The sequence below is a fragment of the Gymnoscopelus microlampas genome (genome assembly GCF_963454915.1).
Source record: "Gymnoscopelus microlampas genome assembly, chromosome: 5".
Classification (NCBI taxonomy): domain Eukaryota; kingdom Metazoa; phylum Chordata; class Actinopteri; order Myctophiformes; family Myctophidae; genus Gymnoscopelus; species Gymnoscopelus microlampas.
In genome coordinates this window covers 33,869,704-33,893,624 of record NC_139942.1, presented here as the reverse complement: position 1 = coordinate 33,893,624, position 23,921 = coordinate 33,869,704, and the positions used below count along the sequence as shown (strand labels likewise).

Below are 23,921 nucleotides of genomic sequence, written 5' to 3'. Positions count from 1 at the left end.
TCAAAAGCACTAGAAGACACATGGTGCGTTGGGTCCTGTTTCCTGATAGTTAAAGAGGAGGGGGGTTATGACTGAAAGAACTCTTCCCAGCTAAAGTTTTACTAATTAATTAGTATTAACTTTCAGTATCAGCTAATTAAAGCAGACACACAGGGTTATTGTAATTTAAAGGTGTCCGGGTGTCTTGCTCAACCCCTAACTGCTCCCGTTAATTAATAACACATTTATTTTTTTATGAGGTCATATAATTTATAATAATATAATATTAATATAATATAATAAGTATAGAAAACACATTAGTTGTAAAAGACGTACAGATATCTCTTTACCCACTGAGCACACACAATACAACGCCCATACGCCGTGCATACGCCGTCCATACGACGTCAGACCTCAGTAGCTGTTTTGCCAAAAATACGTTGAAATGACGTCGAAACACGTCTGACTCGGACGTCGTATGAACGGCGTATGAACGGCGTTTGGGCGTTGTTGTACCCACTGGGCACACACAATACAACGCCCATACGCCGTCCATACGACGTCAGACCTCAGTAGCTGTTTTGCAAAAAATACGTTGAAATGACGTCGAAACACGTCTGACTCGTGTCAGTGGGTAGAGACGTCTGTTGAAAAGACACGTCTTTGTGCAACTTGAATTATGGAGTTTTGATTGCATTTTAAGTTTTAGATGGCTTTTCCCAACCCTGTAGCCTAAGTGAATGGTGAACACCAGTGATATTTATTGTAGGTTTATTAAGTGGAATTCATCATTCATAATTGTCAATTATTGTTTCCCCCCTTCCTATAAATGTAAGGCAAGTTTTAGATTCATCACACACAAACCTTACATTTCCCCACCAACATAGAAAGAATGCTATCAGTAATTTATCTACGTAATGTATATACACAATAAAAATGTGCTATGAATAATTATGTTGTCGCTTGACAGAATCAGAATCAGAAGACTTTCTGATTCTGGGGGAAATTTCCTGGGGGTCCCCCCCAGGAAATTTGAGTAGATGTAATTTCCAGATTTTGGGAGTTTGACACTTTTATCAGGCTTTACTTACATAGGATCCATTCAAAAGTTAAAAGTAGCAATAAAAGAGCCATATTTAATAATAACATTTTGCTGGGGACCCCCTGGAACCCCATCATAAAGGTTGCTGGACAATATATAGAGGATGAAATGCATAATTTATTAAATAATATAAAGGTAATATCAAATACATTGTAAAAAATGAGAGACCTGACGCTTAGCAAGACAGTCTTTTATTATATTATTCCTCATTTTGCTGGTTTCCCCTGACACCCCTTTACTGTTACAGAGTAGAACTGCCTTAGAATCTCTGCTGATGATGTGGCCATAGCTGAATGGTTAGAGAGAGAGCCTGCCTGGCAAGCCATAAATCCCAGGTTCGTATTCCAGGCCTCAGCAATGCGTCAAAGTGTCAAACAATTACACACTCCATGAAGCCTTGAATTCATAAAATTTCTCTTTCAGGTCTTGAGTCAAGAACCAGGCTCCCGGGGAGATATTAAATTTCTCTTTTGGGTCTTGAGTCTTGGGACTCAAGACCCAAAAGAGAAATTTGATGTCTCCCCGGGAGCCTGGGTCTTGACTCAAGACTCTTTTGGGTTTTGAGTCTTGGGACTCAAGACCCAAAAGACAAATTTGATGTCTCCCCGGGAGCCGGAACCCAAGCCTCAAGACTCTTGAGCTAAAAAGTTTGTGAACCACTGCCATTTAGAACAGTGGTTTTCAACCTTTTTCATGCCAAGGAAGGACCCCTAAATTGATATACATTTGGCTGTGGACCCCCATCTGAAAATGTTTTGTGCCAGGGGACCCCCAGAAGCAAAGATTTGAGTTAAAAATGTTCGCTTTAAAAATGTATATATATTTCAAAGATATGCACACATTTTCAAGACTTTTCAAAAATAGCAGATCTACAAGCTCATAGCAGCTTGTATATCTGCTATTTTTGAATAGCCAAAGCTAAGTGGTTAAAAATGATTGCGACGCTATCAGTGGCGTACTGGCATACCCACCGTAGAGGCAGGAACTAAAATCTCCCCTCCCCTATAAAATGAAGTAAAAGACTGACTGAAAAACAGGCAGTGAAAAAGATCCAAACAGAATAGTGGCCGTTGGACCATTAGCCCGCCTCCTCGTCCATTCAAGCGGGCAGGCAGCTAATCACCACCGTATCCATTCAGCAGAGCGACCCTCGTCTATATAGTGATGCAAATGTATGCCTTTGTCTTCATGGGGTACCAGGAGTGCCAGGGGTGGGGGTCTGGGCCATCACCTGTACTCACCTGGCATAAAAAGGGCTATGAGAGCAGCTTGAACCATTCATTACCAAACTACAACATGAAGAGACCACTATTGAAGAATTGATTGATTGATTATACTTGCATATTGTTTTTCTTAACGTTTTTCAGTTTTGTAGTCAGTGTGTGTAGTGTTGCTAACTTGTTTCCCCGAGAATGAACGCCGCTCTGGTTTTGGGCTCCATGATGGGTCAAGTTCAAGGATTCTGCTGTCGACTTTCATGGTCTTTTATAGGAATACGTGAAGCCTGGCTTTACCATCCTGCCTCGACAAGGTCTAGCTCGACAAATTTGCTCCTTTTCAGCCTGGCTTGGCGTTCATGGAACGGAATAAACCAGGCTGTACGGACCAGACTTTGTAAAACCTGGATTTGACTTAAATCCAGGCTTATGTAATTCTCCTTTCGTGTAATAGGCCCTGGGCTTCCATAACACCTAAACAGTGCTACAGGCTGATCTCCTCCATGCCATGCCACATTGATGAAGTAATTAGTTCAAAAGTAGCCCAGACCAAATATTGAGTAGCATAGATTAACATACTTTTCAGATGGTTGACATTTCTGTGATATAAATCCTTTTGAGTGGCCTTATGTAATACTAGAGTATAATTTTTAAGTTGAAATATATACTGGATTTCAGATTTCACAAGCTGTATGCCACCATCAAGATTAAAACAAAATGTTTGAAATATTTCACTTTATGCACAATGCATCTAGAATATATGAAAGTTCCACTTTTCAAATTATATTACGGGGGAAAACAAACTTTTCTACTATACTCTCTTTTATTTAGATGCACCTGTATATATAGATAGATAACTTGCTTGTCATTAGGACTCAGCACAGGCTGAAAAAGAAAGGAAATAGAAAATACACATTTTAGTGTAAGTTTTATATTTTCAAGCGATTGCAAAAAAAACAAATATTTGTCTGTTAGGGAGCATTCCAGAAATGCAATCCAGTTACAAAATGATTAGGGGCTGGAGGTCAAATTATGGCGCCACATTTGATCATTTCAGTGGTATTACAGTTTGGAATGAATAAATCAATAAACACCAGAAGTGGTGATCTAATGATTATGAAACATGTAATATGATTTAGCCTGCTAAAGTTACTTCAGGAACCAAAGGTCTGTTTGTTCTCCCTGGTCTGGGGGCTAATTGTAAAAGTGTGATAGTCATTCATACATTCACTTAATGTATCTTAGACATTTTGTTATGTTTATTCAGCTGATACCAATTTACAGTATTACAGTATGTACTGATAAAACAAATAATTCCCCTATCACAGCTCATAGTGAATTGTGAAGAGTGACAATGACAAACATTGTTCAATGAAACATTGTTAAAAATAATACACTTAATACAATGTTATAAAAAATAAAAGCACTTTAAAACCCTGTAAATGCAGCAGATTTTCTTTCAACAAACGTGGCTTTTTTCTCTTTTTTTTAAATGATTTGGCACCAACCACCAGTGACAGAAAGATATTGTACAACCCACGTACTGACCTCTCCTTTCACAGTTGGCCAATTCTGACATTCTCTTATCTTCTCTTGTGATAAAATAGGGGGAACTTATCACCCCCTTCTTAAATAAATATTGGATGAGTCTGCACAGTTTGCACCACATATCCACCCCCCGCAGCAACCTTTAAAATAAATAATGGCGAGGTCTGCCTCTGCTCTGCCCTGATGCAAAGGTTTGTAACCATGTCATCATGTCCATAAAGACTGTCAAAAGCAAATGCTCTTTGCATGTCATTTCTCATCTGATCCCCTACACAACCCTGTGTCGTGTTACAGCGCTACTAAAGCTCCAGTCTCTCCCAGCCAGCCAGCCAGCTAGTCACCAGGACCTGCAGTGCACCTGACATCTGGATGTGTGAGTATATATTGTCAGTAATTAGTAAAACCAAACCAACCGAGTTAGCAATCTCACTGGCTGTGTGTGTGTGTTTGAGCGAGCAGACTGGATTGCTGGGCAGTCAACTACTAGTTAAACCAGACTCTCCTCTGTCTTCTCTTCGTCCTTTTTCCTTCATGAGAGAAAGACAGAAACGTTATTTGACGGGACAATTCTAATCAACAGTACAGTGTGAAAAGGGTAGTGTATATTTTGAGACAGCTTGCCATACCTGTTGGATTCGACTGTGCTTGTGTGTGTCTGGTCTGTCCGCAGTACAGATCTCACAGCCGGGACGCGAAGGCTTGTTAATGAAAGTGCATGACGGGCAAGCCCACTCTGTCTGCAGAAACAAATATGAGTGGACAAAATGAATATGTTTACCGGTACTTCCAATGTGTGACAGCAACTTTGTGATACGTAGCGTACACAGTACTTGTAATGTACCTGTGATTTACTGGATTTGCTGGGCTTTTCTTTTATCTGCAAAGTCTCTAGGTTGAGGTCATCTTTAATCTCACCACCTGTTGGTCTATCCCCAGCTCCACCTGCAAGCCAATGAAAATGAACAAAACAAAAACAGAAAAAGGGTGTCAATGAGTGAGCCGTTTCATTCTGAAACCATAAACCCATTAAGACCTGGGGCCGATTCTACAAATGGCTTCTAAAATCAGTAGTTCTCACACTTTTAAAATTTTACAAAAATGTAAAATATTTCAGTGTGAGCTGACAAAGTATCGTATCGCATAATAGACAAGTTTAATTCTGTAGACAACACCACTGCACTCAATTATCTAACCTTGGCGAACTTCCTGTTAGTAAAACGTTTCCCTGGGAAACATCATAAGCTATAAATGAAGCAGCTCTTGCCTACAAAAAAGATTACTATTTTTAGCCCCGTTTTAAACTTGCTAGTGGTGTAAACAGCTGAGAGATGTTGACAGACGTTTCACGTGTCTCCTAGCAAACACAGCATGTTGAAGGCATCTATAGCTAGGGCTGTCACGATCATGACATTTTACTTGACGATTAATTGTCATACAAATAATGAATTGACGATTAACAATTAAATTGTGATTTTGGTATTGAACATTGGAAGATATAAATAACAATTACATTTGTCTTTGCCTATTATGGTTTGTAAACAAAACTTGCACAGGGCAGATATGACAAATAACTTTGCAAAGAAATGACTGACAGTGACAATGGATTGTAATGATTGACTTGCAAAGGTTTTTTTTAAATAGTGGAAATAGCTGATCTACTAGCTCACAATGCGTCGCAGAGTGAGCTTGTAGATCTGCCATTTCCACTATTTTTGAAAATGTATAGTGTACTATGTACATTTTCAACAGAAGAACCTATACAGACGAATGGAAACGATTCTGACGCTCACGCAAAGATAACAGCGTTTATCTCAAATAATTGCGATCAGGCGATTACATAATGACTGTGACAGGCCTATCTATAGCCACTGTATGTGATAGTGCACACGCAGATTGTGTGCATGAAATACACCTGGAGTGCTGTAGTTGAGCCGAGACGGAAGGGTACTGTATCCTCTCCAGTCTTGAGAGGTTGAACCGTTGCTTGGGGGTGGAGGTGGGGCTAGTAGGGCATTCTCCTGGTCTTGCTGGAACAGCTGGCGGGTAATGTGGGCTTGGCGGGCAGACACCAGGTAGAGGTACGCAGTGTCCCCGTCTTTCTGGACACCATAGGAGGCCAGGGACCGTGGCTCTGTGCACAAGCACTGCCCAATAACCCAGCGCTGCACTCGTGGATGAAAGCCATATTCCAGAAACACCTGACAAAAAGGAGCGTGTTTTGAGGTTACAAATGCTTTTTTTTACTTTTTTTTTGTGTGAAGGTAGTAATATACCAATTTAGTTTTCCAACCTGCTGCTTCAGTGCAGCCACAGTCATGTGGGGAAAGACTTTCACTGTCACACAACAGGATGAAGAAACGTCTTCCACTGCCACAGATAAACTACAAGACAGAAGGGGCATTCTATGAGCTCAGATTCATCAGAACGTAATTTCTCATCTCAAGAATCATTCAGTCAAAGTAAAACACCCCAATATTCGCGGTCCCCACCTAATCTCTCCATCCGCGTAGCTCTTTTCGGAGAGCTGAATTGTCAACGCTGCTTTTTGCCGAGCCAGAGACGATGCATGCTGGGAAGCAGCCTGTGTGTCGCCTGCTTCGATCGCCCTCGCCAGCTCAAGGCAAAGCTCCTCTATAACAAATTGATGACAGGTAATGATATTTTAGTGCATTGTTGAGAGAGAGATCATAGTAAGAAAAGGTCAAGACACGTACCAGTGAGTGGTAATGAAGCAGAGCTCCATTGTTCTATAGCTGCCGCTGTGTGAAGTCTTCTGTCATCTGGATCATGAGCTGTAATATTTGCAACTGACAGCAGAAACACAAAACAAAAAAGCCCATCAGCTTTCAGTGGAAAAGCACTTCTCACAACTTTGAGGGGAAAGCAGGAGCAAAGGAAGCAATACTATCACTCTCTGACCTCTGTGTGCCTCTCTTAGTGATGACATCACTACTGTGGCCCACTCCTCTGCCTCCCGGTCACAGCGGAAGTTGAATCGGATGCAGTCGTGGGGCGGCGTGGCCAGACGCATCTCATGACACCGTGGGGATTTGACTTCATACTGTACCGAGCGCAAGTCAAACTCAGCGATGAACTGTGGGACGGAAGACAATGGCAGTACGCCAGTAATTCAATGTTTATGATTCATTTCTACCTACAGTATATGCACTGGTCTGGATAAGGCCTATATCACTTGAGCGGACAGAAATACTGCTTTTATAGTTATAATCAGAGTAAATCATTTTAAATGTAGCTACAAGTCACTTGAATCAGAGAAATGAAACCCATCATTACCTATTATTTTAACCTGCGTTAGCCAAAATGTGGTGGATGATGTACCATCCTTCACACACAGGACAATCCTGTGTTCATGTATACATTTGTGACTGAGTGTACAAACAAAACCAAACGGACCAGAAAATTAACCACGAGGATTATAATACTGTGCATAAACCGACTGACGTTTAGTAGTCGGCAGTGATGGAAAGTAACTAAGTACATTTACCCAAGTAATGTACTTGAGTACAATTCTGAGGTATTTTTTACTTTACTGGAGTATTTCCAGTTTTCAGTAGTTTTACTTCTACACTACATCTCAGAAGCATATATTCTACTTTTACTCCAAAACTTTAGTAACTACTTACTTTGAAGATATAAAATTATTATATTATAAAACATACATTAACCCCTTATTGTATACATACCGGTAGGCTATTTGAAAATAGCAGATCTACAAGCTCACAACGCGTCGCTGCTATTTTCAAACATTCTTGTACATTTTGGTACTTTAAGTATATTGTGATGCCAATACTTTTGTACTTTTACTCAAGTAACATTTTGAACACAGGCCTTTTACTTGTAAACAGAGTATTTTGATATTGTGGTATTGCTACTTCTACTACTTAAGTTCTTCCACCACTGGTAGCTGGCGTTCGACAGATCACAGGTGATCGGTGTACGTGGTGTTCAATCAGTTCAACCCAATCCATCCATCCTCACCACACTGCGGCTTCCGCTCGTGTCTCGCAGCGCCAGGCGGAACTCTCCCTGGCGGCCGGGGTCCATGCTGAGCTGCAGCCGCAGAGCCTCGTTGCCCGCCCCGGGGAGGCAGAGCGGGCGGATGCCCGAGTGACACACCGACACCCGCACCGACATCAGCACGGTGTTGCAGCTGGCCAGCAGCGTGGGCCCGCCGCCGCCGCCGCCGTGCAGCAGAGCCTGGGAGGACGGAGGAGCAGCGCTGACCGCCGGGGCTGATGGAGTCCAGCCGCCCGAGCTCAGTGCCATCTTCTCCCTGCTGCTGACAACCGCCTCGAACGCGGACGTGGTGTCGGCTGTCTCTGGAGCGCGGAGGTTACGTGGAATTGTCGCGTTCTTTTTCTTCTGTTGTAAACCCTCGTGAGGTCTACCTTGATGTGAGGAGACTGTGTTTCAGCATGTTGGACGTTCGATGGTAGTCTCTCTTGCCGCAGAGTAAAGCAGAGGTACTGGTGGCTCAACCTGAACCTGTGTGTGACTGTCTGGGAGTACAGCGAGATGAGAAAATCAAAACAGGAAGTGGGGAAGCACGTTCTTTATTTAGGTCCGATGAGAAACATTTACCGCGAAGCGTTGGCCGTATACTATGGTCCCAGTGGTTTTCAACCTGTTTCATGCCAAGGACCCCTAAATTGATATACATTTGGCCGCGGACCCCCATCTGAAAATGTTTTGTACCAGGGACCCCCAGAAGCAAAGATTTGAGTTAAAAATGTATGTAATGTATTGAAAATATATTCAAAGATTTGCACACATTTTCAAGATTTTTCAAAGAGTGCCGCGCTATGAGCTTGTAGATCTGCTATTTTTGAATAGGCAAAACTAAGTGGTTGAAATGATTCTGACGCTATGTTAACTCATTTAGCTGGGGACCCCCTGGTACTCTCCCAAGGACCACTGGTGGTCCCCGGACCACTGGTTGAAAACCACTGCTATGGTCTATCTATGCGGCGGAGGGAGAGGTTCCGATTGGAGCTAATAATAACAAGGGGTTAAGATAAATGAAATACTTATTAAATTACATTTATAATTCATCATTTACAATTTGTTGGCCAATTTGTAATTGATACCCGAATACTACGAAACAATGAGAGAGGACTGATCCTTGTTTTTCACTGGTCTAGATGGGAGCATCATACAGATTGTAGAGGCAGTTTGTAGACAACCCTTTCAAGTATTGGAAAAGAGGGTTGGAGTTGGTCTTGTTGTCGGTCACAGTTGGATCTCTGTTGCTCTTCTTCAGCAGGAGTGTGATAAAAAAAAAAAAACTGCCACAATATTATTTTGTAAGGAACCATTAACACTGTTCAATATATCATAGACACACATAAACAGTACTGTGGGAATAGGGTCCAGAGAACAAGTGGAAGACTCACTTTTATGTAGGCCTAACTTTTAGCAAGTGAATGAAAAATCTTTCCTAAAATATTATGCTGGCAAAGCCAGAGCATTTTGTTTGACTACCAGTATGTGTTCTCACTTGCCTCTAGACTATGTGGTCTGGGCAAATGAGCCAGTGAAATTTAAACTCTGCTAATGAATCCTCTATTGGGGCCACATGTTAACTAATTTATTATGTGTGTATCTATGCCTGAAACCCTCCGACCCTTTGGAAGTTCAGAACAGGTGCTGACCAGCACACGCTTAAGGAGATCTAGACATGTCTCTCTTGAGACAGATCAGTCCAAAGGTGAGGAACATCAGGCAGTCAGAGCTGGAAGCCCTGGGGAGACGAGCCAGTCAAATTGAAGAAGAGCTTAAACAGGTATAAATCTATACAGGATGTTGACATGTACATGTGCTACAGGGGCTACTCTGGTAGATGACCGGATAGTGTGTCAGCTCTTCCTCTGCCCTCAGTTTCCTGCCTATATTACTATCCTATCTATATAGTAAAAGAAGGAATAAGAAACTTTTATAAAAAAAACATTTGTTTTGTTTGCCACGTATGGTTAGCAATTGAACTGAATCTCATCTATAGGGAGCAAGAAAACCATACAAGCAAGTGATAGATGTCTCCTGGGGTGACCCACACAGGTTAGGAGTAAAACCCCTGTCATTTGTCCGACAGGTAATGTTGCCTTTTAACCATACCTATACCATGAACACCTGTGTGTATCAACTGAGTACATTTTAATTGACAGAATATTAATCTTTACCCTGGCCACCTGTCTGTTTGTCCAAATAATGCATAGGTTCTTGCAGCCTGCCTTTACCCCCAGCTTGCCAACAGTGACAAACTGGCAGTTGATGTCAGAGAGCGGGCCCATAGGCTGCTTGAAGCATGTGAAGGAGGGAGTGTGGGTGAGTACTGTCCACTTAACAAATCAAATTATTTTATTTGATAGATAGTGAGTGTAATGTCTGCAAAGTGTGTTGTTATTGTATTTTAAGTCAAAGTGTATTGAAGTGGTTGTTTGAGATTATATTGCCTTGAGGTCACTATAACATGCAATTTATAATCTTTAAAAAATAATCTGGAAAGAAATATTTTATTTACATGTGTCTCCAAATAGACACATGTAACCATGTGCCATTGTGAATGTTCATAAGAAAACCTTGGCCTTTTTGTAGGTTCATATACTCCAACCGGTGGTCTATTTCATGTTCAGCAAAATGTCTCCAAGTTCATATCTAAAAGAGATGGTGGGATTCGATCGCACCCTGATAATATATTCATTACCTCTGGCTCTCAGAGATCCATTATGGTAAGAATCATTCATATTATCTTCTTAATCTATGTTTATCTGATCTATTGTTTTGTTCCTCCACCTTTACAGTATGTCAACATCACTGTCAACATAATCAAGTACATTCCATTATGACATGATTTTGTTTTACTTTGTTCCTTTAGCATATACTAAACCTATTGGTGAACAGTGAGAGCTCACCCTCCACTGGAGTGTTAATTCCAACTCCATCCTGCTCATCTGTAAGTATGACCTTGGAGGGGCTAGGAGCTACCATTGTACCATACTACCTGAATGAAGAACAGGGCTGGGAGCTCCAGGTAGATGAACTCCATAGAGCACTGCAGTCTGCAAAGGAAATCTGTAACCCTGCTGTCCTGTATGTCAACAACCCTGGAAATCCTACAGGTAATTGTAAATGTTGCAAAATAGATTTATGTGTCCGTCTGTTCCCAGTGATCTTGCCTTGCAACATAATCCATACCTTGTTGCCACTAGGTCATGTTCAAAGCAGGAAATCGATGGAAGAAGTCATCCAGTTTGCTTCAGAGGAGAAGCTCTTTCTCATGGCTGATGAGGTAAATGTCTTTAACTGTCCAGGAACAATGTGAAAGTAACCAAACTATACATTTCTAATGTCATTATTGTACGTTTCTCCTCCCTTCTATCTGCAGGTATACCAGGACAGTGTTATTGAAGAGGGAATGGAGTTTGTCTCATATAAGAGGGTTTTGGTTGAGATGGGGCCTCCTCTCTCAGATACAGTGGAGCTGGCTTCCTTCCACTCAGCATCCAAAGGCTTCATGGGAGAGTGAGTTATCTGTTCTGATTTGTTTTGTTAAAGGTAGGGTAAGTGATATTTTTTGGTTAAAACAAAAAGTATTTTGTTAAAAGGTTAAAATACTATATTCTGATAGTAATCATTGCTATAGAGTGTTTTTTTCAGTAACAGATGTCTCCCTGTCTCTCCAGCTCTTTAATAAACAGAAAATACATTTTTCGGTAGGTGTCAAAATCTCAGCCAATCAGGAGAAAGTACCCATTTTTAAGCTTAATTTGTAGTGTTCCAGTTCCAATTTTGTCTGCTCATTTCTTAGTGTCATCACTTCCAATTTCACTTGTTTAATCTGTATCCTGATTGAGTTCTCTATCCTGATTGGAATAAATTGGAAATGAAACTGAAACTGAAACGGAAAATGCATTTTCTGTTTAATAAAGAGGTGGAGAGACAAGGAGACTCCTAATACTGAACAAACACTCTATAGCAATGAGTACTATCAGAATATAGAGCTATTTAACACTTATTTTAACCAAAGCAAATCGCTTACCCTACCTTTAAATGTGTTAATTATCTGATGTGTTTTTGGCTGATGATGACAAGTGAAGCATTTGAATGCAGTAAGCTACTAAGCTCCAATTTTAACAAGATCTCACCATTAAGAGCATGGTTTAAGTTTGAGTGAGTTATCTGTTCTTATGGGTGTATTACTTATTTACCTTGTCTGCTTTGGCCAATGAGAGCAGCTTAACTTAATGGTCAATGGTAGCACTAGCAACACAAGCCTGAGCTTATATGTTGACCAAATCTCAGTGACATTAAAAACATGGTTTGTTTGTATTTTCCTCTACTACAGGTGTGGCCTGCGGGGTGGCTATGTTGAGCTTGTTAACCTGGATCCCGTTATCATGAACTATGCCCACACTATGTTCTCCACAGACCCCTGCTCAGCTGTGATTGGTCAGATGGCTGTGGATCTCATGGTGAACCCTCCGCAACCAGGGGACCCCTCATACCCTGTCTATAATGAGGTGACACCATACATTTTTATTTTGATTCATGTAGCACAAGTCCTTTAGTACGGCAGAATATTTAATATTGTGTGTCTCGTGCAGTTATGTGCTTCTTCTGAGACATGATGGGACGTGACTGCTTACACCCCCCCCCCCCCCCCCCCTTATATGTCTCTTTCCTCATACAGGAGATACAGAACATCCGTGCCATGGTAGTCCATAATGCTAAGAGGGTCCTTGAGGTTCTAAATAGCCTGCCAGGCTTCAGTTGTCAGCCAGTGAAAGGAGGGTCCTTTGTATTCCCCAGACTGCATCTCCCACCTGGAGCAGTTAAAAAGGCCATGGTTAGAATACTCTCTTGTAAAGCTAAGCATTAACACCTGCCAAAGCAGAAACAAACCCAAGTGTACTTCTAAGATGCAATATATTTTACACATGGCTGTACCTTATATTCCAGGAGCTTGGAATGCCACCAGATGTCTTCTACAGTGCCAGGCTGCTGGAACAAGGTGGGTTGTGTGTTGGCCCTGGTTGTGAGCATGGGCAGAGCGAGGGAACACACCATATCAGGTTAGTATGCTACATTCCTAGAATTTCCTTATCAGCAGAACATACACCACCATTATTCTCAGCTGCTTTAACAAATGACAGTTGTTACAGTTTTCTACAGTTTTTGTGCGGACTGTAAATGATGTATGACAGGTTTCCACAAAATAAAATGCTATCCTGAGAATGCAGCTGCTAAATTTAGCATTTGTCTACTCTGACAGACATTGCAACTGCTTGCTGTGTATTGACATTTGAGGCATGACAAATATTTATCACTGACCCTCATTTCTCTTGCAGATTTTGTGTTATGACATCGCTGGATACGATGGAGGAAATATTGAGCCGTTTGATAAGCTTCCACCTACAGTTTATGAAGGAGTTCTCTTGAATAGAACATTTGTGAAGGCTACATTTGAAGTACTGTGGTTTCTATTTATTCATTTGAAAAGAGACACATATTCATGAATCTATTTCTGTTCATTAGTTTGTGTTACAGTGTGTTTTGTTTTGCAATTTCATGGCTCTGTAATTGTTGAATGCATTGTTGTACATAAATCATGACATTTGTTTGTCTCTCAAAAATATTTTGATCTTAATGACAGTTTGGAGACTTATTCATTGAGTATGATTGTACATTGCAAAAATCCATTTGCTTGTCTCATGCTGAAATACTCTGATCTGATACCTCCATGGGACAGATTGTGGTTGTGCTGTAAGCAGCCTCTTATCAAAGTGAGTAGCATTCAATTAGTAAAGTTTACTTTTATTTTTCAATTTCATTTAATTTTTTCTTTTTAGAAATAAGGATACAAAGTGTGGTAATTGTTTTAACGACATGCCAAACATTCTCTCACAACTCAAGTCTTTGTGTGCATCTTCCAACAATTAATTTGGTTTGAAAAGTTTAATTTCAGGCTATTATGGAAAGAAAAATCACATCTTAAAATAATAGATCCAAAAGACAAATTCTAGACAACGTTCTGGACATGCGGACAGACGGTTCACATGTCTTTGTTACATTTCATATGATGAGTACGAAAGAGTAAAATTCTTTGGTTTGGGTTCCAAACAACAGGCCTATAGTGTTAATAGTTCATAAACCTGATTGCCTGGGGGAAGTAGCTGTTTCGGAGCCTACTGCCCTTGGTCTTGTGGATGCAGAACTGCTTGCCACGTGGTAGCATCGGAAGCAGCTTGTGGCTGGGGTCTTTCTTTGATCATCCTGGATTCCTGGAATCCAGGATTATATCACTGCGATGCCGTATATATACTGTAGATGGGGTGTGCTCTGCCTCCGGTAGCCCACAATCAGCTCCATGGTCTTATCAATGTTGACAGACAGGTTCTCCTGGCACTGTGTCAGGTTCTGAGCAGGAGGGAGGGCCTGTCACTGTCTCGCGTCGTCAGCAAACGTAATGACCAGGTTGGAGCTTTGTGTGGCCATACAGTCATGGGTGTAGGGTGCAGGGAGTACACCCATATAAGTTCAGCACTGTTAATGAATACCCATATAGGCGACATTGTCACGGGCTGGCATGACCACCCATTTTGCCAGACAGTGAAAACCACCATTGCTTTTACGTATTAATGCTAATTAGAATAAATACAAGGATAGAACAAGTCAACTGTTAAATAATAACAAAGAGATGAAATAATTTAATATGAATAATAAAGTTCTGACAATCTGACTTTCTGGGAAGAAACATTTTATGCACAACAAACGATAATGCTTAATCGTTGTTTTTGATCAACTTAATTTATCAGTAGCCCAATCTGATCACCTGGTAGATCAAAAAGGCTAACACCTGTATTAACTAATTCAGTGATGGACAGTAACAAAGTACATTTAGCTGTGGGACGGCAGTGGCTCAGGGGTAGAGTGGCTGGGTAGGCTCCCCCAGAGTTAGTGTCGAAGCGTCCTTGAGCAAGACGCTGAACCCCTAATTGCTCCCGATGAGCAGGTTGGTGCCTTGCATGGTTTCCTCCGCCATTGGTGTATGAATGTGTGTGTGAATGGGTGAATGTAATGCACAATCTATGTAAAGCGCTTTGGATAAAAGCGCTATGCAAATGCATCATTTACTTAAGTACATTTTTCAGGTATCTGTACTTTCTTAAGTATTTTCTTTTGTAACATATATGACTTTTACTCCACTACGTTTCAATGGCAGATATTTTACTTTTGAATCCACTAAATATTTATGAAGATTGTTGTCATTGATGACCTATTCTTTTAAGACTCCAAAAAGAGTTGGGTGAAAAAAGATGGGGGAAATGGTTAGACTATTTAGGTAACAGACCAGATCTCTTGTTTTGAGTATTGGTTACATCCTTTTTACTGTATCTCAAATCTTGTAAACATATGTTTCTGTTATTGATATAATGTCCCATGACCTATTTTTTTTATTGCTTGTTTGTTCTTTGTTTCAGTTTTTATTTCTTGTCCTTTTTATTTCTTGTATAATATGTTGGTATGTCTCGAAATGTTTTGAAAATTCAAAATAAAGAGTAGAGTAATATCTAACCAGGAGTATGTTCTTTTCTCAAGTAATAGGTTTTGTACTTTGTCCAACAATGTAAAGTATGTATGTACAGTATGTATCAATATGTACTTCGTGTATTCCTGACCCTCCCTGTGTTCACTGAAGGGATCTTTAAAAAACAGAAAAAAAGAAAACGTCATATGAAGCAAGGCCAATGAACAAAGCTCATTGACCTCTTAAAAAAGACAGACTAGAGATAGGCTACTTTACTGTGTAGCCGTGCACACATGTACCACACACGTTGATGACATTTCAGAGGACATACAGTATAGGATCAAGAAGAAGAGTGTGAGAAATGTCTCTCTTGAGACAGATCAGTCCAAAGGTGAGGAACATCAGACCGTCAGAGCTGGAAGCTCTGGGGAAACGAGCCAAACAGATCAAAGAAGATATTAGTCAGGTAAGTATTGAAGATATTGGATGTTCTGCAGATGGGTAATACATTTCATAATCGTATGTTAAGAAGGTAACCAGTATTATTATTTTTTCTTTAGGGAGTACAGAAGCCATATAAGCAAGTGATAGATGTCTCCTGGGGTGACCCACACAGGGCAGGAGTAAAGCCTTTGACTTTCGTCCGGCAGGTAATATCATATCTTCACCTCTTAAGCATGATGTTCTGTAAGAAAGTTGTTCTGAAAACGGCATGAATGCCTTTATTTCCATTTTCATTATAAGACACTTGGGGATTTAATAAAAAGATCTCCGATTTGTAAAGAAATAATATACTTTTACTTTGTGCCTAAATAATGGACAGGTTCTTGCAGCCTGTCTTTACCCCCAGCTTGCCAACAATGACAAACTGCCAGTGGATGTCATAGAGAGGGCTCGGAGGCTGCTTGAAGCATGTGATGGAGGGAGTGTAGGTGAGTACTGGTGGAGTTGACAAGTCCAGTGAGTTGTATGACCAGTGGTGGAAAGTACCTAAGTACGCTTACTCAAGTACTGTACTTAAGTAAACCTTTGAGGAATTGTTACTTTACTTGAGTATTTCCAATTTTCAATACTTTTACTTCTACGCCACTACATCTCAGAGGCAAATATTTTACTCCACTACAATTATTTGGAAACTCGAGTTACTAGTTACTTTGTAGATTTTGATTATTATTACAAAACATACATTAACCACTTCAGCCCTATCTATGTACATTTCGGCCATTTGAAAACAATCTACAAGCTCACGATGCGTCGCAGCTATTTTCAAAATCTATATATATACAATTTGAATCCTGCGCCATGTCGGTTGTCAGTATGTATGTACGTTGTATGTGGCCAGTGTGACGTAATCTGACATCACGCCAGTCTGACGTAATCTGACATCACGATGAGACGGTCGTCCCGAATATGGACACAACGCCAGTGTGACGTAATCTCACGACCCTGACATCACGCCAGTGTGACGTAATAGGATGCCGTCAGATCGCACCAGTTCGACGGCTTCCATAGTGGGTTTTGGTCATTGGAGAGGTGATGCACGTCACCTCTTTCTGAAGTGGGTACTTTCAAAGCCTGCCGTGGATTTAGGAGAGCACAAAACTCTCTCTCACACTGTGAGGTGCCTGTAAGGTGGCACTGCAAAGTGAACGACGCGTCACGCTAGACGTTCGGGCCGCGTAGCGGCCCAAACTTCTAGTATATATATACAATTTGAATCCTGCGCCATGTCGGTTGTCAGTATGTACGTTGTAACGTTGTATGTGGCCAGTGTGACGTCATCTCACGACAGCATGACATCACGGTCGTGACATCACGATGAGACGGTCGTCCCGAATATGGACACAACACCAGTGTGACGTAATCTCACGACAGCAGTGGGTACTTTCAAAGCCTGCCGTGGATTTAGGAGAGCACAAAACTCTCTCTCACACTGTGAGGTGCCTGTAAGGTGGCACTGCAAAGTGAACGACGCGTCACGCTAGACGTTCGGGCCGCGTAGCGGCCCGAACTTCTAGTGTTTATACATTTGAAAACTTGTGAAATGGGACATTCTGCATAATGAGTACTTTCTACTTTAAGTACATTTTGATACCAATACTTTTGTTCTTTTACTCAAGTACATTTTCTATTCCACTCTTTTACTTGTAACAGAGTACTTCTACATTGCAGTATTGATACTAAGTTAAAAAATGTAGTACTTTTTCCACCACTGTGTATGACGTTGTGTGATTATTGTTCAGCAGAGTTAGTTGTGTATTTCCTTTTATGTGTAATATATAAACCACAGAGCAGGTATACCCATCTGGCTGAGTGCCATAGTGAATGTTCCTAAGAAAACTTTGGCCTTTCTGTAGGTTCATATAGTCCAACAGGGGGTCTACTCCATGTGCAGCAAAATGTTGCAAAGTTCATATCTCAAAGAGATGGTGGGATTGCATCGCACCCTGATAATATATTCATTACCTCTGGGTCTCAGAGGTCCATTATGGTAAGATTCATTAATATTATCTTATCAATCCACGTTTGTTTGATCTATTCTGTTGTTCCTCCACTTATACCTCTTCCTCATCATCAACATTAACATCATCACATACCAAGGACTGACATAACGTTTTTTTTTGTTCCTTAGAAAATTCTAAGCCTATTGGTGAACAGTCAGAGCTCACCCTCCACTGGAGTGTTAATTCCAATGCCATGCTCCTCATCTGTAAATATGACCTTGGAGGGGCTAGGAGCCACCATTGTACCATACTACCTGCATGAAGAACAGGGCTGGGAGCTCCAGATAGATGAACTCCATAGAGCACTGCAGTCTGCAAAGGAAATCTGTAACACTGCAGTGCTGTATATCAACAACCCTGGAAATCCTGGAAATGTTCAAAGCAGGAAATCAATTGAAGAAGTCATCCAGTTTGCTTCAGAGGAGAAGCTCTTTCTCATGGCTGATGAGGTAAACGTCTTAAACTGTAGAATCATCTATCCAGAAACAATGTGAAAACAAACCACATATTTCTGATACCATTATTGTACTTTCCTCTCTCCTCATTCCGTTCTGTATGCAGGTATACCAGGACAGTGTTATTGAAGAGGGAATGGAGTTTGTCTCATATAAGAGGGTTTTGGTTGAGATGGGGCCTCCTCTCTCAGATACAGTGGAGCTGGCTTCCTTCCACTCAGCATCCAAAGGCTTCATGGGAGAGTGAGTGATCTGTTCTGATTTGTTTTGCTAAATATGTCAATTATCTGATGTATTTTTGGCTGATGCTGACATTAAGTGAAGCATTGAATACAGTAAGCTCACCATTAAGACCACGGTTTAAGTTTGTGTTTGCTTCTCCTCCAGGTGTGGTCTACGTGGTGGATATGTTGAGGTGATAAACTTGGACCCCACTGTTGAGAAGTATGTCTACACCATGTTCTCCACAGATACTTGCTCAGCTGTGACTGGTCAGATGGCCGTGGATCTAATGGTGAACCCTCCGCAACCAGGGGACCCCTCATACCCCGTCTATAATGAGGTGACAGTCAATATTTACATTCTGATTCATATCACAGTTGTCTGTTTGTGATTTGTTCTGAGAGAAGTTGGTATACCTGAACAAAGACATTTCTCTTTCCTCATACAGGAGATACAACACATCCGTGCCATGCTGGTCCACAATGTTAAGAGGGTCCTTGAGGTTCTAAACAGCCTGCCAGGCTTCAGTTGTCAGCCAGTGAAAGGAGGGTCTTTTGTATTCCCCAGACTGCATCTCCCACCTGGAGCAGTTAAAAAGGCCATGGTTAGAATACTCTCTTGTAAAGCTAAGCATTAACACCTGCCAAAGCAGAAACAAACCCAAGTGTACTTCTAAGATGCAATATATTTTACACATGGCTGTACCTTATATTCCAGGAGCTTGGAATGCCACCAGATGTCTTCTACAGTGCCAGGCTGCTGGAACAAGCTGGGTTGTGTGTTGGCCCTGGTTGTGAGCATGGGCAGAGCGAGGGAACACACCATATCAGGTTAGTATGCTACATTCCTAGAATTTCCTTATCAGCAGAACATACACCACCATTATTCTCAATGCAGCTTTAACAAATGACAGTTTTTTCATGTGCCGACTGTAAACGGTATGGCGTTTTTCCACAAAATAAAATGCTGAGAAGTCCTGAGAATTCAGCTGCTAAATTCATTTTGTCTACACTCTGATAGATGTTAGAAAATAATACCTGTAGCTCGCTGTGTATTTATTTGTGAACCATGACAAATATCACATTTTGCACTGATCCTAATTTCTCTTTGCAGATTTTGTGTTATGACATCTCTGGATACTATGGAGGAAATATTAAGCCGTTTAACAAGCTTCCACGTACAGTTTATGAAGGAGTTCTCTTGAATATAATTTGTGAAGCCTGCATTGGAAGTCCTGTGGTCTCTTAATGTACTGTATTCATTTGAAAAAAGACAATAGAGAAACATCTTTATAGCAAGACAAGGCATCTTCAATTGTAGCACATGTATCTGTCTCTGAGATGTCACAGTCTGTGAGCAGCAGGAATGCAAAGGGGAGGCAGATGAGTCTCTGATGAAAATGACAATCACAGTGAATAAAGTCAGTGATTCATTCAGAATGATTCAAATGCTCTGAACATTGAGAGTGCACTATGGACAGATAGGTACTGTATGTGCTGCAAATGAAAGCCACAATAACAATAAAATGTGAAACTGTTGGTTATGTTTAGTGGTAAAACATGACAGCAAGTGAATGAATAATCTTTCATAAAATAGCATCCTGGTAATGATGATAATACATTTATTTGTATAGCGCTTTTCCAAACAAGGTTAAAAAGTGCTTTACAGAACAAGGTAAAAGAGAAGCATGACAACATTAAGAATTAAACAAGCACATAAGATCAATTTACATTTATAAAATCATTAAAACGAGGATAACAGAGAATAAACAGAATTAAAAGCTAATAACACAAAGAAGTAGTCATAAGCTTCATGGTAATACCAGTGAATATTGATTTGTTTCATTCACACTTGCCTCTCTAAACAACGGTCTTGAGTCAGGTAGACAAAAGGTTGAGCACTGTTAATGTATGTTACATGTATGTTAATATGTCCCTATAGGGGACATATTAACTCCTTTATTCCAAACATAGATCTGACTCATGTCATGTTCATTGAAGGGATCTTTAAAGAAAAAAGAAAAACGTCATATGAAGCAAGTCCACTGTCTAAAGCTCACTGACCTTCTAGAACAGATACAGTATAATACACAATAGAAGTGTATACCGGTGAGATTCTTCACATCCATACCTTACCAACTTTGATGACATTCTATCGGATTGATAGAACCAAGAAGAGTGAGAGACATGTCTTTCTTGACGCACATCAGTCCGAAGGTGAGGAACATCAGACAGTCAGAGCTGGAAGCTCTGGGGAGACGAGCCAACCAGATCAAAGAAGAACTTAGACAGGTAAATACTTAAAATGTATTGAAGATATTGACATAGGTGTTCTGCATATGGGTAATGCAGTATATGTTATACTCATTATGTTTAGAAGGTATGGTCAAAAAACAAACCTGTATTTATTTTTCTTGAGGGAGTACAGAAGCCATATAAGCAAGTGATAGATGTCTCCTGGGGTGACCCACACAGGGCAGGAGTAAAACCTTTGACCTTCGTCCGGCAGGTAATCTTTCTGTAAGAAAAGTTGTTCTGAAAAAGACATGAAGGTTGAAATGTACAGTAATAAAGCACTTTTGGAGCTACATTGCAATGTGAGTACTGTGCTTTATTTTACCCCTTTTCATTGAAAGAAAGTGGGGCGTTAAAGAACTAACATTTTGGAAGAAATAATATGGCACTGATTGACTAATGACGTGCATCAAGTCTATGATCAGATTATTAAATCTTGGCCCAGAAGCTCTCATATTGGAAACATTTGTATTTTTGTCGAAAGTGTGTATTAAAAAGTGTTGAATAAAAAATCTGTGCTGTAGAAAAGGGGGTGCATCAATTTATTTCAGTAAAAACATGGTCTTCTGTGTCCCTGCTTGCATCTGCCTTGACGTAATTTAGTAAGTGTCCCCTCTGGACTATAACCCCATATTTTCACTGGCTTAACTTTCATGCCCCCTGTCCCTTTGTCTAAATCATGGACAGGTTCTTGCAGCCTGTTTTTACCCCCAGCTTGCCAACAGTGACAAACTGCCAGTGGATGTCAGAGAGAGGGCTCAGAGGCTGCTTGACGCATGTGATGGAGGGAGTGTAGGTGAGTACTGGTGGAGTTGACAATTCCAGTTACTAACTGGATGCAGTTACTGTGTACGACGTGTGGTTATTGTTCAGCGAAGTTAGTTATTTAATTTTAGATGTGTTTCATCATCAGCCTGAATCACAGTGCAGGTATACACATCTGACTGAGTGCCTTTGTGAATGTTCATAAGAAAATATTTTCCTTCATGCAGGTTCATATACTTCAACAGCGGGTATATTCAGTGTGCTGCAAACTGTTGCAAAGTTCATATCTCAAAGAGATGGTGGGATTCCATCACACCCTGATAATATCTTCATTAGTCCTGGCTCTCAGTGGTCCATTATGGTAATATTATCTTCTTAATCCATGTTTATTTAATATATTGTTTTTCCTCTGCCCATACCTCCTCCTCATAATTTCCATTACCATCATCTTCACGTACCGTATATACCAAGTACTAACATTACTTTTTTTTATTTGTGCCTTAGAAAATTCTAAGCATATTGGTGAACAGTGAGAACTCACCCTCCACTGCAGTGTTAATTCCAATGCCATTCTACCCATCTGTAAATATGACCTTGGAGGGGCTAGGAGCCACCATTGTACCATACTACCTGAATGAAGAACAGGGCTGGGAGCTCCAGATAGATGAACTCCATAGAGCACTGCAGTCTGCAAAGGAAATCTGTAACCCTGCAGTGCTGTATGTCAACAACCCTGGAAGTCCTACAGGTAATTTAAATGTTGTATAATAGATTTATGTCTGTCTGTTCGTAGTGATCTTGCCTTGCAACATCATCCATACTTTGTTGCCACTACTGTAGGTCATGTTCAAAGCAGGAAATCAATTGAAGAAGTCATCAGATTTGCTTCAGAGGAGAAGCTCTTTATCATCGCTGATGAGGTAAATGTGTTTAACTGTAGTATCATCTATCTAGGAATGATATGAAGCCAAACCACACATTTCTAATACCATTATTGTGCTCCCCCAACTACCCTTCTATCTGCAGGTATACCAGGACAGTGTTATTGAAGAGGGAATGGAGTTTGTCTCATATAAGAGGGTTTTGTCTGAGATGGGGCCTCCTCTCTCAGATACAGTGGAGCTGGCTTCCTTCCACTCAGCATCCAAAGGCTTCATGGGAGAGTCAGTTATCTGTTCTGATTTTTGCGTATTGTAAAATGTGTGAATTATCTTATTTTTCACGTTAAGTGAAGCATATGATTACTTAGCTGTAATTTGAACGACATCTCAACATTAAGAGCATGGTTTGAGTTTGTATTTGCTTCTCCTCCAGGTGTGGTCTGCGTGGTGGATATGTTGAGCTGGTAAACTTGGATCCTACTGTTGAGAGGTACGTCTACACTATGTTCTCCACGGATTCTTGCGCTCCTGTGACTGGTCAGATGGCCCTGGACCTCATGGCGAACCCTCCGCAACCAGGAGACCCCTCATACCCTGTCTATAATGAGGTGAAAGCAAACATTTAAATTTAGGTTTAAATGCATTCAATTATTTATGATTTTGCTGTATGTTTCACATCTGAGCCCATCCATTGAAAAATAGAAGTCCTTTATTATTTACCTGCGTCAGGAGTATCAAAAGTGTAGGACATTTAGATTTTTCTGAGACAAAGTGGGACTATTTTTCTCCCAATATTTCTCTTTGCTTTTATAGGAGAAACAGCATATTCGTGCCATGCTGGTCCATAATGTTAAGAGAGTCCTTGAGGTTCTGAACAGCCTGCCAGGCTTCAGCTGCCAGCCAGTGAAAGGAGGGGCTTTTGTATTCCCCAGACTGCATCTCCCACCTGGAGCAGTTAAAAAGGCCACGGTTAGAATTCAGAATATCTGGTGCAGCCTATTATACACATTTCAAGATAGAAACCCTTAACCCTTAAGAGTTGGACACGCCATAACTTCCAGTGTCTTTGCATATCCCAGGAGCTGGGAATGCCACCAGATGTCTTCTATTGTGTCAGACTGCTAGAAGAAGCTGGATTGTGTGTTGGTCCAGGCTGTGAGCATGGGCAGAGGGAGGGTACCTACCATATCAGGTGTAGTAATAAGTATATTCCCACGATTTGAAATAGCCGATCTACAAGCTCAATCGGCTATTTCCCGTGCGACACCGGCGTACGATGAACCATAAAGCAGAATCCTCCTCTGTCTCCGCAGGTTCAGTGTCGTGGCCTCTGTGAATGCTATAGAGGAAGTGCTGAAACGTCTGACAAGCTTCCACCTACAATTTATGAAGGAGTTCTCTTGAACAGG

At 40.9% G+C, this 23,921-nt stretch overlaps 2 protein-coding genes across 2 annotated transcripts; one reads left to right on the top strand and one right to left on the bottom strand.

Annotated features, from left to right (window-relative positions):
- Positions 1–3,535: 3,535 nt before the first annotated feature.
- LOC311046426 (ranBP-type and C3HC4-type zinc finger-containing protein 1-like) lies at positions 3,536–8,384 on the bottom strand. Its single transcript, XM_084058718.1, has 9 exons — positions 7,846–8,384; positions 6,766–6,940; positions 6,561–6,653; positions 6,336–6,477; positions 6,137–6,227; positions 5,759–6,044; positions 4,688–4,788; positions 4,473–4,583; positions 3,536–4,373 (listed from the first exon to the last, which is right to left on the bottom strand). Exons 1-9 carry the CDS (start codon positions 8,131–8,133, stop codon positions 4,323–4,325), a joined length of 1,338 nt encoding a protein of 445 aa, XP_083914844.1. The 5' UTR covers positions 8,134–8,384; the 3' UTR covers positions 3,536–4,322.
- Positions 8,385–9,483: 1,099 nt separating this feature from the next.
- LOC311045050 (alanine aminotransferase 1-like) lies at positions 9,484–23,916 on the top strand (the record flags this gene model as incomplete). Its single annotated transcript, XM_084056862.1, has 21 exons — positions 9,484–9,649; positions 9,866–9,955; positions 10,080–10,188; positions 10,459–10,592; positions 10,739–10,982; positions 11,073–11,152; positions 11,249–11,385; positions 12,209–12,383; positions 12,554–12,709; positions 12,823–12,935; positions 13,212–13,292; positions 14,253–14,337; positions 15,771–15,857; positions 16,242–16,323; positions 17,749–17,882; positions 18,024–18,344; positions 22,658–22,794; positions 22,946–23,120; positions 23,326–23,481; positions 23,592–23,704; positions 23,826–23,916. The coding sequence occupies exons 1-21, from the start codon at positions 9,545–9,547 to the stop codon at positions 23,914–23,916; spliced, it is 2,805 nt and encodes a 934-aa protein (XP_083912988.1). The 5' UTR covers positions 9,484–9,544.
- Between the last annotated feature and the right edge of the window lie 5 nt (positions 23,917–23,921).